At 39.9% G+C, this 14,932-nt stretch overlaps 1 protein-coding gene across 1 annotated transcript in view; it reads right to left on the reverse strand.

The window, feature by feature from the left end:
- AHI1 (Abelson helper integration site 1) overlaps positions 1-14,932 on the reverse strand; it is a 435,677-nt gene that overhangs the window by 107,466 nt on the left and 313,279 nt on the right. The window contains exon 21 of the mRNA XM_089676204.1: positions 4,765-4,823. Coding sequence (XP_089532330.1) covers positions 4,765-4,823 — 59 coding nt within the window. The remainder of the gene's footprint in view (positions 1-4,764; positions 4,824-14,932) is intronic.

Consider the following 14,932-nt stretch of genomic DNA (forward strand, 5'->3'; position numbering starts at 1 on the left):
CTTGAACTATCTTGCTTTGCATGTAATGAGTCTCTCTCATATATTAGTTTCACCTTTTAAGTTGCATTACTGAAATAAATGAACTTTTGCACGATATTCCACTTTTTTGAGTTTCACAACTGCACCATCAATTTGTTGCACCTGTATTGGAAGAAAAGTACAGTGGGGTCAGTGTGAAAGGGCCCTCACAGGCATGCCTTGCTTGATGCTTTTCCTGACTTCTCAAACCTGACGTACTCAAGTTAATGCTGGTTCTCCCAGGGACTAAAAAAAAAACAGCCATAGGTCTAATAGCTTCCTTTTTTCTTATATGGTAAAGAAACCTAGATATGCTCATGATACTGTTTCTAAGCACTGCATGATTCAGGTGCTTGGCTTGCGAGCTCAGAGCATGAATCTTACATATTTGGTGCAAAGTCTGCTTAGTTCAGATGCTGTCCCAAATACTGTTGTATTAAAAAAAGATATGACAGAATAGGGGAGATTTACAAAAAATTGGTGCACTCAGAATCTTGTGCACCTGTGCTTTGGCAACAAAACCTGGATGCTACCTTGGTTTCTATGCAGAGCTGCACCAAATTTTGCACTCTCCAATTTTAGACTAGGTTCACACTAGCCTGCACTGTGCGTTCTGGTTGCGGAAATCGCATTGGTTTCTGTATCTGCAACCACCTGCAGCTTAATCACGCTGCACTTACGAGACGTGCGGGGCTGACATTCATTTTGAACGGCACCCTCACGCATCTCAGCCTGTAGCACGATCACGGGTGTGGGAACCGTAGGGAAAGAAGACCATGCGTTTTCCCTGCAGATGTGATTTTGAAAAGGTGCATGCACCTTTTTCTTGAGTGAAACAAAGGCACAGCAGCCCATTCAAATGTATAGGCTGATGTGTCCACACTAGTGTGATTCAGGCCTTAGTAAATAAACCGCAGTGTCTTTATAGAGATCATGGGGCCATGTACTTTTTCTAATTTTATTTGAGGTTGAAAAAAAAAATGCAAATGTCTGTATATTATAATTCTGGCGAGGCGATCTTGATTAATATGTTCAGACTGAAATTTCAAACTACTGAAAGGAATCTGAACCTGCTAGGTAACTCAGTTTGCAATGATTGATCATCTACCTCTTTAACCTAAACAGCAAACATAAACAGTTTGCTTCCTAATAACAGGTGTTGTGTATGAAATTTAAGCAACGTCCTAGCTAACTGCTCAGACCTCTCTTGTGTAATAAATCAATCATTTTCTATATATATATATATATATATATATATAAATCTATCTGAAGAAACACTATTTCCATGTAACACAGTAACATGCCTTAACATTGTATTGTATTGTATTGTGTTCTAGCAGAATCAAGGAAATATGTTTTGTGCTCCTTCATCACAAAATTATATTACAAGTCATTTGTTTCAATGGGCTCCTTTCACAAAAGCAACTTGCATGCATTATGTAGGTGTCCAGACACATTTTGCCTAAATATCGCATGTAATCCTGAAACTGTCAATTCACTATACCGTTTTCCGGTATTTACTGCAAAACGCTCTGTAAATACCGCATGAAAAGGCGGTACTCAATTCACAGAAGGAAATAAATAATTAAATGCATGCAGTAATTAAGTAGTGGTCCAGGATTACAGTATTTAAGGAATGTAAAAATATAATAGGCAATTTTGAATAGTTTCTCTCTTTTGTGGATCAGATCTCTCAACAGTAATGTGTAGAAACCTAAATATGGAAATATAGAAATCATTAGGGTTGATTTACTTGAAGAATAACTAACGGAATTTTTTTTACTTTTGCATTGAGTGGAGGTGAAATTTTTTTATTGCAGGCTGTGCCCCCAACAGGGAGATTCACCCACTCTATTTGTCCTGCTTATTATTGAAAGTGAAATGAAAAGAAAATCCCAAATTAGGGGTTGTCCCCAGAAAAGTAATAGAGGGGACATCTTCCATTGGGGGCACAGACAGCAAAAAATTAAAAAAACTGACAGGGGTTTACTCTATCCAAAATGAAAAAAAAAAAGTGTTGCCTATAGTTCTACTTTAAGGCAAATAGACTGTGCAATTTGCTCCAGAGATTAGCACATAAGGTAAAGCTTCACTTTACAGCGAATACCCAATCACATGTAAGGGAAACTTCTTTGTGAATATACAAGCACATACATCATTTGCTGCAAAAAAAAAAAAAAACTCCCAATCAGTCCAAAACATAATACAATGTACATGCATATCACAATGGTCTAATCCCTTGTTAGAACATACACTATATTGCCAAAAAATTTTGGGACGACTGTCTTTATACGCACATGAACTTTAATCGCATCCCAGTCTTAGTCCGTAGGGTTTAATATTGAGTTGGCTCACCCTCTGCAGCTATAACAGCTTCAACTCTTTTGGGAAGGCTGTCCACAAGGTTTAGGAGTGTGTCTATGGGTATGTTTGACCATTCTTCCAGAAGCGTATTTGTGAGGTCAGGCACTGATGTCGGTCGAGAAGGCCTGGCTCGCAGTCTCTGTTCTAATTCATCCCAAAGGTGTTCTATCGGGTTGAGGTCAGGACTCTGTGCAGGCCAGTCAAGTTCCTCCACCCCAAACTCGCTCATCCATGTCTTTATGGACAGTGCTTTGTGTACTGGCGCACAGTCATGTTGGAATAGGAAGGGGTCAGCCCCAAACTGTTCCCACAAAGTTGGGAGCATGAAATTGTCCAAAATGTGTTGGTATGCTGACGCCTCAAGAGTTCCCTTCACTGGAACTAAGGGGCCAAGCCCAACCCCTGCAGAACAACCCCACACCATAATCCCCCCTCCACCAAACTTAACACTTGGCACAATGCAGTCAGGCAAGTACCGTTATCCTGGCAACTGCCAAACCCACACACGTCCACCAGATTGCCAGACAGCAAGAAGACAGACAGAAGAATGATTCGTCACTCCAGAGAACACGTCTCCACTGCTCTAGAGTCCAGTGGCAGTGTGCTTTACTCCACTGCATTCGACGCTTTGCATTGCACTTGGTGATGTAAGGCTTGGATGCAGCTTCTCGGCCTTGGAAACCAATTCCATGAAGCTCTCTACGCACTGTTGTGCTAATCTGAAGGCCTCATGAAATTTGGAGGACTTTAGCTATTGACTCTGCAGATAGTTGGCGACTTCTGTGCACAATGAGTTTCAGCATGTGCTGAACCCGCTCTATCATTTTATGTGGCCTACCAACTTCATGGCTGAGTTGCTGTTGCTCCCAGTTGCTTCCACTTTGTTATAATGCCACTAACAGTTGACTGCGGAATATTTAGTAGAAAGGAAATTTCACGGATGGACTTATTGCACAGTTGGCAACATAAAACGGTACCACGCTTGAATTCACTGAGCTCCTGAGAGCATCCCGTTCTTTCACAAATGTTTGTAGAAGCAGTCTGCTCATGTTTCCTTCTTCAGGAAATAAATATGTTAGGTCTAAAACATAACAACCTATCATGTAAATGTGAACAACATAGTACATGATATCACTTTAAAACTATATAAAAAAAAAGCTGATTACTCGAACACAAATTGCACAATAATGGATGACAGGTATTTGTGATAAATTCTGTGTTAATTAACAAGCAGGATATCTTTTTGATTTATGGCACTGATTATACTTGATAGATCCCCTTAATAGCTGCTGCAGTGCAGTCCTCACTGGTGGATGGTTCATTGGGGTGTCCCTGCTGATCCTCTCCCTGACTTGTCACTTGGAGGGCATCCCCATTTAATTTATCACGAATACCTGTCATCCATTATTTGATGTGGTGCAATTCATAAGTGTTCAAGTAATCAGCTTTTTTTTTTATATAGTTTTAAAGTGATATCGTGTACTATGTTCACATTTACTTGATACGTTATGTTTTAGCTCTGACATATTTATTCCCTGAAGAGGGAAACATGAGTTCCGAAATGCGTTGGATTTGTCTGGACAATATCACTGTATAAGTCCTTTTGAGCTGTTAGCCCATTTGTCAGTTGATGTATTACAGACTGTCAAGTCATTTGCACTTTCTGTATGTTTTCTATGTGAACGATGAACTATTGTATTGTAAATCACTTTATCGAATCTATTAGTTCCTTTTATCGCAATAGTTTTTGTAATGAAACGGTTTTATACTTTTGTATACTCACTGTGGTTTTTGCAATAAAAAGTCCCAGGGGAACATTACAATTTTTTCTTGGTCTTCATATATTGGGATGTTGGTAAAAACAGTTCAAATGGTGAGACATTTTACCATTTTCTTCATTTTTGTATTAAATATTTTGATAAAATACCGGATGCCTTATTTTAGTAGTGTTTTTTTATGAATGCCAAAAATTTTTTTCAATTCTTTAGTGACATCAGACACACCATTAATGTAGTCAGGTCTTCACAAATTCAGGTACAGAAATAGCAAATCTAACAATAAAAGTATTTAAATGATACATAAAGCATCACTTTTTTTATACCCCATGACTAAAGCTGGTCATACAAGAGAAGATATTGTTGTGACTCACTATGCAGACACTGGGCACACTAAAAAATGTTCTGACTGTTGCTAAAGAAAAGATAGAATGCAATATAGAGGGACATTGCAACCTATACAGTGATATGGATTAACTGATGTACCCTGATAAGAGGATGTGCATGACAGGTGGATGGGGAAATTGAGAGTCTGATCATCTTTAGTAGGAATGATCAGTGTGAGATCACCACAAAAAGTGTTCCTGTAAAATATAAACAAACTTACCATCTGCAGTCTGATTGATGGTGTTCTACTAAGTGGCTGTCCAACTGGGCTAAAACCACCTGCAAAAAAAAGACAAATTTGTTTTTGTCATGTTGTACCTAATCAGTAGTTTAATGTTTTGAAAACATTGCATATTTGTGGAAGGATCACTAGAGCCCTCGCACACAAAAGCATTAAGAGCAGCATCAATCGACAGCCACAATTTCGGACTTCTAAGTACTTAGCTTGTCAGCTATGAGGATGGTTTCCTGTTGCCCACACCTAAATAATCTCTCTAGGGTAAATTTGTAGCACATGGTTTGGGTCCAATTTCCGCAATATAAGCCAGGTAAAAACAAATTCTAAAACTTGTACCACCGCTATTATGTAAACTGTGTGCCACAATGAAATCAGTGTGCAGAGCTCCACCCTATATGTTTCATCACTAAGAGATGTCCTTGGGGCAATGGCTGGTGTTTTGTTTGTTTAACCACTTGCCCTCCTGAGGATTTACCCTCCTTCCTGACCAGGCCATTTTTTGTGTTACGGCGTTGCGTTACTTTAACTGACAATTGCACGGTCATACAATGCTGCACCCAAATTAAATTTACGTCCCTTTTTCCCACGAATTGAGCTTTCTTTCGGTGGTATTTGATCTCCCGTGCGGTTTTTATTTTTTTTTGTGCTACAGAAAAAAATAGACCAACAATTTTGAGAAAAAAAAAACAATTTTTTACTTTTTGCTATTAAACATGTCCAGTTAAAAAAATGTAAAAAAAAAAAAAAATCACATTTCGTCATAAATTTACACCAAAATGTATTCTGCTACATGTCTTTGCTAACAAAAAAATCCCAATACGTGTAAATGAATTGATGTACATGAAAGTTACAGCATTTACAAATGGTGTTATAGATGCTGGAATTTTTTTCACTAGTAATGGTGCTGATCAGCGACATATGGCAGGACTGTGGGACTGTGGTGGGCATTCTGACACTGGGGGGAACTGACCTGGTGTCACTGACATCCCCAGTGACACCAATACAGTGATCAGGTGGTGGCGTGAGGGAGGGTCTGGGAGGGCAGTAGTGACAGGAAGGAATACTGAGCACTTGCAGCCCCACTCCCAAGCAAGTTGGCTCCCCCGGTTTCAAGTGGAGTTCTGCTATCTGCCCTTAAAAATTACTGAGGGAGTCGGGGCGAGGCAGAGCAGCGATATGGCACCGTCTGCTTCCATCACCTGCACCTCTAATAAAGGATAAAAAGTGCCACGGCTCCTACTTCTTCTGGGGCCCCACTAGCAGGCAGTGCACGCTTATGGTAGCGCCGACTGTGGTGTCACCCCTCTGGCAGCTGTCACCTGGGTGCATTACACCCTCCTGTCGCAAACGTGCGCAACACACAGTGAAGGACACAGACTCCATTTTGTTAAGAGTATCCATTTTCTACCCTCACTCCCTCCCCCTTCCTCTCCGAGAGGAGACATTTGGCCAGCGTGTGTGTGTGTGCGGGTTGTGGGTCAATGGCAGGCCAAGGCATCTCTGAGCTAGGTGCCTAGCTGTCTCAGAAAGCTGTACCATCTCACATCTCGGAAGAGATAAAGCAAACTTTCTCCGGAATTGAGAGAGATTCCAACCTCATAAAACTTAACTTAGTATAGGTGACAGAATCAGATTACCTCAGTTAAAACCATTTTTTCCCCTATGTCTCATATCTTGGAATATGAGAGACTTACATAAAAACCAAACATATTGTCAGATGGACGATGAGCAAGCGAACAGTTTGATGGGCCACTCGCCTTGTCTCGGACACACAGGAAAGCAGAAAAATAGATCTCACGAACCGTTCAGTGTACACTTTCATAATTCATATCTAATCAATCCTCAGACTTGTCTGCATCATAATCTACCCGCGGGTCAAAAGTCACTTGTGCAGATGAAAAGTTATGGGCCAAATATGAGTTACGGGAGATTTTTGCTCTAGTTGAAGCATCCACCCATCTCTCCACGCCCTGAGTGGAGATTGGTCCTAGACTGCAGAGCCACCCCCTGCTGGGGACTACAAAACCGGCTGTCAGGCCTAAGATTAAGAAGTTGAAGACGTCTCCCATTTTTAACATCAATACCACCTGGGGAGACACGTGCCCTCTTGCTCTGAAACTTGGATCTGCTAACCCAGGACTTTGGCAAGTACTTTAACCATTTCACCTCTCTCTGATATCTCTTTGCTGTGCTGTGGTTCTTTGTATATTTATACAGTGGGGATTGAAAGTTTGGGCACCCCAGCTAAAAATTTGTATTAATGTGCATAAAGAAGCCAAGGAAAGATGGAAAAATCTCCAAAAGGCATCAAATTACAGATTAGACATTCTTATAATATGTCAACAAAAGTTAGATTTTATTTCCATCATTTACACTTTCAAAATGACAGAAAACAAAAAAATGGCATCTGCAAAAGTTTGGGCACCCTGCAGAGTTAATATCTTGTACTGCCCCCTTTGGCAAGTATCACAGCTTGTAAACGCTTTTTGTAGCCAGCCAAGAGTCTTTCAATTCTTGTTTGAGGTATCTTTGCCCATTCTTCCTTACAAAAGTCTTCCAGTTCTTTGAGATTTCTGGGCTGTCTGTCACGCACTGCTCTTTTAAGGTCTATCCATAGATTTTCAATTATGTTGAGGTCAGGAGATTGTGAAGGCCATGGCAAAACCTTCAGTTAACGCCTCTTGATGTAATCCCACCTGGATTTCGAGGTGTGTTTAGGATCATTATCCATTTGTAGAAGCCATCCTCTCTTTAACTTCAGCTTTTTCACAGATGGCATCAAGTTACCATCCAAAATTTGCTGAAATTTTATTGAATCCATTTTTCCTTCTACTCGTGAGATGTTCCCTGTGCCACTGGCTGCAACACAACCCCAAAGCATGATTGATCCAACCCCATGCTTAACAGTTGGACAGAGGTTCTTTTCATTAAATTCTGTGCCCCTTCTTCTCCAAACGTACCTTTGCTCATTCTGGCCAAAAAGTTCAATTTTAACCTCATCGGTCCACAGAACTTGTTTCCAAAATGCATCAGGCTTGTCTATATGTTCATTTGCAAAGTTCAAATGATGATTTTTGTGGTGAGGACGTAGAAGAGGTTTTCTTCTGATGACTCTACCATGAAGACCATATTTGTACAAGTATCTCTTTATAGTGGAATAGTGTACCACAACTCCAGTGTCTGTCAGATCTTTCTGGAGGGATCGTGCAGTCAACGTGGGTTTTGAATTGTTTTTCTCACAATCCTGCAAGCTGTTCTGTCTGATATTTTTCTTGGTCTTCCAGATGTTGCTTTAACTTCCACTGTTCCTGATGACTGTCATTTCTTAATTACATTCCGAACAGAGGATATTGACATCTGAAAACGCTTTGCTATCTTCTTATAGCCTTCTCCAGCTTTGTGAGTGTCAACTATTTTCAGTTTCAGTTTTCTAGACAACTGCTTAGAAGAACCCATGGTGCCGATTGTTGGAGCAAGGTCAGATGAGTCTGGGCATTTAAAACCTTTGAGATTGACATCATCTGGTCTTCCCAGACGATGATTGAGAACAATCCATGACACTGGCAGGTCTCAGCTTTGCAAAGGGGGCAGTGCATGCTATAAATTCTGCAGGGTGCCCAAACTTTTGCAGACGCCATTTTTTTGTTTTCTGTTATTTTGAAAGTGTAAATGATGGAAATAAAATCTAACTTTTGTTGACATATTATAAGAATGTCTAATCTGTAATTTGATGCCTTTTGGAGATTTTTCCATCTTTTCTTGGGTTCTTTATGCACATGCACATTAATACAAATTTTTAGCTGGGGTGCCCAAACTTTCGATCCCCACTGTATGTATATCTTAGTTACATCTTTTTTCTGTAAATATTTTTATTGCACCCGTTTGACCTTTTAGTAATAAATCTTTCTTTCTGAAAGTGTTGAACTGTTTCTATAGCTCTGTATTGCAATTTACGAATCCCTGCCTCTAAAGAGAACGCTAGTGTTTGTGTAACCCTCTGTAGAACAGGCCTGTGTTATGACCGTGTTACGCAGTCGATTATTTCAATCATTATAGTGTTATAGCTGATAACGCCGAGTTTCCTCTTTCTCTGTACAAAAAGGAGGTGGTGGCAGTGTGAAGGGTTAATTGCGTAATTAACCTGACACAGTAACAATTCTACCAGACTGCCGGTACATTAATATGCCAATAATTGTGTGCCTAAAATTACCACAAGCACTATAAGATGATGGGTCAATGTAGAAAAAGTGAGTAGTGATCACAATTAGTTACATATCATACACAAGCTCATATAGGTGCAATTTGCTAAAAGGATAAGTTCACCTTTTGAACAAAAATAATAAATGCACATTTTTTGCAGGTAAAAAAACCTGCATTTATTAATTTTGGTTACAGGAGCCTGTAAAACTTGGCACCAGAGATCAGCAGATTGCTGGTGCCATGCAGGTGTCCTGCAGACCTGCCAGTATATCTGATTACCTGTATGGGATGTATGGACAAACAGATATACTAACAGGAAGATTCAATTAACTACCACAGAATTCCACAGAGCCATGGTAGTTCATTGAGAACTACAAGCCGACAGCCGCCAAGGCTGTCAGGACTTGTAGTTCATTTAGTCACAGAACACTTGTGAATGAATGACGTGGCCATGTATGCTGAGCCTCCCATGCCCGCACTGTTTTTAAAAAGTGACAGCTTGTACGGGGAATTGCTCCCCGTACTTCTGTCACGGGGGGAGAGCAGCAGCTGCAGCATTGGGAACATGTAACATGTTCCCAAAGGTGAACTAATCCTTTAAAGTGGTATTAAACCCAAAAATGTATTTTATTGCTGCTTACTAGTCTTTAGATGTGGTGGCTGCATCAGTATTTTTTTTTTAGGCTTTTCTCCTTCTGTTTTCACCTGGTGATCTGGCCAATAACACACCTCCAGTATTAGTGAGACACAACTCTGGAGAAATATGCCAGGACATAGCAAACCACAGCATTGTCAGTCAGGGGGGAATGGGAGTGTCAAATGTATTAACAGATCCAAATGCAATACCAAAATACAGTTTCTAATCAGTCACAGCAAACATTTTCTTTGCTTTTAGGATAAGGGTTTTACGCAAATAAATAAAAGCTGACCATTTTAATCAACCCTGCCAGTCGTAAATGGGTTGTCTCATCCACGTAAACTGATACACTACTGGAGAGCTTGAACTTCTGAAAAACAGCAGACTTGCTGGCTATGAATGAAATATGAAAATACAAGAGAGAAAGAAAACCTAAAAAAGGAAACTAACATAGCCATCACATCTAAGAATTGGTAAGATGGGGAGTGTGGACGAACACCGATGTGAGTGGGCGTACACAGCACACCTGGGCTCCTCCATCCTGATTGCTAGCTGGCTGTGTCTGTAGCAGAGTGGCCAGAGAGACTGCCTAAGCTTGGACGGTGCTTGGTGGGTCGGGTCGTGCGGAGGAAGATGCCAGGACCAGGATTTGTGGATGGATGCAGGTGGGAGAGTGGCTGTTGGTTTTCCGAGGTCCCAGGCGGTCTTAATGGTCCCCCTTGTGTGGACCCTTCCTGCTGGCCGGAGACCCGTGGACTGGCCCGATGCATGGTGGGAGAAGGACTGACGGTAAGGCCAGCATCAGTCACTGATGGACTTGTTTCGGCCCCCCTTGGCCCCTGTCACTTCAGCTGAGAGAGCGGTAAGCAGGCAGAGGTGGAGGGATTGGAGAGGAAATAGACCAGAGGATAAATTGAAGACCAGCAAAGAGGTGATATTAGTTTGTCTGCAATGGTGGACTGTGCAGTGTTAAAAAAGAAGCAATATACCATCTTAAACTGTGTATAAATATGAGAAAATGGCAAGGAAAAAGGGAGATGCACCAGTGGTTCAGGAAGCCGGCGGTACAAAAGCACAATGCAGAGTAAAAGATAAAAGTTAAGAAGTGGCAGCAAAATTAGAACAATTTGCACACAATTCATACAATCTGCCCCAGAAAACAGAAAATGTGCAACAATCTAGACTATCATCTTCACCAGGCCCTAGTCTATATGGTGGCTCAATGTTTGGATACTAGGTCTGCCAGAATGCAGAGAAGGGAACAACATGAGAATGTTTGGAAAAATGGATACAGGATGTTTTTGGAAGGGAGGGGCTCTCCCCTTGGTTCGCAACTGAAAGAGCACATAGGGTCCCCTCGAGAGCTTTGCCAGTAGGAGAGAACCCAAGATCAGTTTCAATGAGACTTTTTTGGTTGAATAATATTGAGGAAAGCAAGAGAGATGAAAGATATAATGTATAATGGTGTAAAAATCTAATGTTTTCCATTTTTCTCTGTGGAGTTACAGAGAGAGGGAAAGACTATCTCCAAAAATTAATCTGATGTTGAAATTATGGCGGATAGTACGAGCGCTACTTGGGTACACGGGATTTAAAAAATACACCAATATGGTAAAATAAAAAATTACCGGAGCTTGAAAAATTAGAGAACTTCAAAAGTTGGAAACAGAAGGGAATTGTGTATTTAGCACAGCTATATATATCTAAGGGAATTAAAATTTTTAAGTAATTGAGAGAGCAATTTGGGCTTTTGAATAAATGTTTCTAGCAATACCTACAGTTGAGGCATGCTTTGGCAGCTCATTTTAAGGTAAAGGATATAGAGTGGAGTGATGCCCCTCTAGAGTCCTTAATAAATGCCCCATCTACTAAAGGGTTAATATCGAAGCTGTATACAAATATACAATCAGTGGCACTGGATACAGAATTACCATGTAGGGTTAAATGGGAAGAAGATGTGGGTAAATCAACGGATGAGCAATGGAATTAGGTTTTAAAATTGGTGGAATTGATATTATTATCCCCCTCACAAAAGTTGACACAGATTTTCATTATCCATAGAACATACCACACACACCAAGGAAATTATTTTTATTTGGGAAGCGCCCAAATGCATGTTGCCCCAGGTGTGGGGGTCAGTTGGGAAGTTTCTTCCACATGATCTGGAGGTGTCCCAAACTATATAGATATTGGGGAAAAGTGATAGAGATAACAGGATTGGTGTTTAGTTTAACGCTAGAGATGGAACCCAAGCTGTGTATACTAGGGATTATGGGAAACATGGAATGTCTTATTCTACGCAGCTGGCAGTGCAGAGATGTATATATCTGGTCAGAAAATTGATTGCCCAGAGGGGGATATCCCCTACGCCTCCTAGCTGTGAAGATTGGTTAAAACTGGTGGACAGAACGATAAGGGAAACATTAATATATGAAAGGAGGGGTTGTGTATCCCCTAGCTTGGTATTAAGCTGTATAGATAGTTAATGAAGAGGTATAATAATGTATTCTATATATTGGTGTCTGTGAGGCTGGGAGTGGGTGGGAAGGGGTTGGGATAAGAAAATGCAGATATGCAATGTTTGATATACTGTATAATCTTTTAATGAAAGAAATGATTAATAAAATTATTTGATTAAAAAAAAGAATTGGTAAGATACAATACAATAAATGTTTGCTTTTGGGTTTATTATGGCTTTAAAAACTGCTGTCATTATCTTGTATATGTAGAGATGAGACTTTAAATTGTCATAGCCTTCACAGCATGAACATGTTGCATCAACCGTCCCTTTTTCTTACTTTATGCACAGTAGAATAACTACAAAAATGTGGTGCTTTTATGATGTGTTTCCTGAGCACAATAGGTTAACAACAAATTGTCTTGGCAATTCATTCACAACCAAATATCTGAACAGCCCTGTAGGTTTTCCTACAGCTTTGTATCCAATATCTTAATACTGGCTGAATAAGTTTATAGAGATATTCTAATATTTACCAACAGTGAATTTGATGAATAAAAGGCTACGTCATTCAGCAGCAATGACAAGTCTCAAATATTGACCATGTTCTACCAAATCAACACTATTGTCCAATTTTCCAGAGCAAAGTCCATGTAAATACCTTGGTATATGGGAAAAAGATTATTTAAAAACATGGAAAAGATCATTTATATTTTGCTTCTTTTGTAAAAGGATTGCTTGAATTATCCAAAAGCAAAATCAGCTTTACTGTACTTGCAGTAGTAATTCTCAAAAGTAAAAACAAAAAAAATCAGCCAACTTTTCCAATGCTGTTTGCTGTTTTTCCTGTTACCCATGCAAAACATACTAGTATATACCTGTTCCAGTACAGTATGCAAAAAGGCAGATTTTGCAGCCAGACCAAAGCAAGATACAGCAGACGTAAATATAAATATTTATTAGTTAATACTTAATATTTTATACTTATAGCCAACCAGCAGCTGAGCCCCAGGATTTTTTTGCTTTGTTTTCCTGGTTAGCCTTATATGCACTTTTGAAAAAAGGTATGTTGTTTACAGAGCCCAAAATCTCAAGTTGAAGTGTACTCACAAGCAAGTCAAAGCAGTGATGCATTCCTTTCATTACTCCAACCTCTCTAACTCCTGTTCCAGGTTCTAATAAAAAACACAGTGGTAGATTTACTAAAAGTGGAGCACTCAGAACCCGGTACAGCTGTACATGGTAGCCAAATAGCTTCTAACTTCAGCTTGTTCAATTAAGCGTTGGCAATAAAACCTGGAAGCTGATTGGTTACCATACAGAGCTGCACCAGATTTTGCACTCTCCAGTTTTAGTAACCCCCACTGTGTTGTCTAATAGAGACACCATTGCTATTCCCTTTCTTTAGAAAACCCATAGTGCTGTCTCATGTATTACATGTTTATTTGCACAAACGTGTGCTAAGAATATGTGTATTCATTAATAACAGCAATACATTATGCTCTCTGTGCTGTAACCCCCTTGTACAGTGGGTAAAATAAGTGTTGAACACGTCACCATTTTATTAGGTAAATAGATTTCTAAAGGTGCTATTGACATGAAATTTTCACCACGTCGGTAACAACCTATGCATTCCATACATGCAAAGAAATAAAAAAATAAACAAGTTCAGAAATTAAGTTACATGTAATAAAATGGAATGACACAGGGAAAAAGTATTGAACACATGAAGAAAAAAAGAATGGAAGGCCAAGACACCAGCTGAAATCTATCAATAATTAGAAAGTAATCCTGCATCTTGTCAGTGCAAATTAAAGTGTTACTAAACCTACAAAAGCCTGTATATGCAGTAAAGCATGCTTGTTATACTCACTGTGGAACCTAAGGGGTTAATCCTCTGCATTGTGTAAAAAGGCTGTTTGATCCTTTCTTCTCTGTTCCTCCCCTTTTTCATGAGACCACCATTTATCTCCAGACTGAACCCTAGGCATGCACATGCAGAGTTTGGTGTGTATTGCTAGAGATTTTTTTTTTTCTTGGGAGAATGCATGTGATCATCACAGGGCCAATCAGCACTGTCCAGACAGAGGTCATGGAATTTGTATCCTCCTAGAGCAGAAAGAAAACTCCTCCTACAAGCTTTAGCTAGTGCTGGGCTGGACACAGATAGAAGCCACAAGACTGCTCTAACTGTTGATGAGAAAATGTATTTAGAAGTTTGTATTTACTAAAATAATTGCATTTCTATGTTCTGTGTACTATGGGAGACCAGGTATAGTGAATGCAGGGTCCTGGGTTTAGTAACACGTTAATATCAGCCTCAATCTCAATTGATGGCCTATAAAAAGGTGTCTCATTACCAAAGTGTCACACAAGAAACATCTCATGATGGGTGAAAGCAAAGAGCTCTCTCAAGACCTTCACAACCTTATTGTTGCAAAACATATGATGGCTTTGGTTACAGAAAGATTTCTAAACTTCTGAATGCCCCAGTGAGCACTGCTGGGGCCATAATCTGGAAGTGGAAAGAACACTATTTCACCATAAACCGGCCACGACTAGGTGCTCCTGACAAGATTTTCTGAGTGAAAAGAATTATCAGAAGAGTTGTCCAAGAGCCACTTGTGGAGTCCTTCAGAAAGACGTGGAATTAGCAGGTACAATTGTTTCAAAGAAAACAATAAGTAATGCACTCAACTGCCATGGCCCGTATCACGCTCACCACACAAGACTCAATTTCTGAAGAGAAAGCATGTTGAAGCTCATTTTGCTGCACAACATTTAGAGAAGCCTGTGAAGTACTGGGAGAATATAGTCTGGTCAGATGAGATCAAAAGTGAAATCTTTGGATGCCG

The sequence above is a fragment of the Staurois parvus genome, unplaced genomic scaffold, assembly GCF_062004578.1.
Source record: "Staurois parvus isolate SC_StPar_1 unplaced genomic scaffold, SC_StPar_1.0 ptg000165l, whole genome shotgun sequence".
Taxonomy (NCBI): domain Eukaryota; kingdom Metazoa; phylum Chordata; class Amphibia; order Anura; family Ranidae; genus Staurois; species Staurois parvus.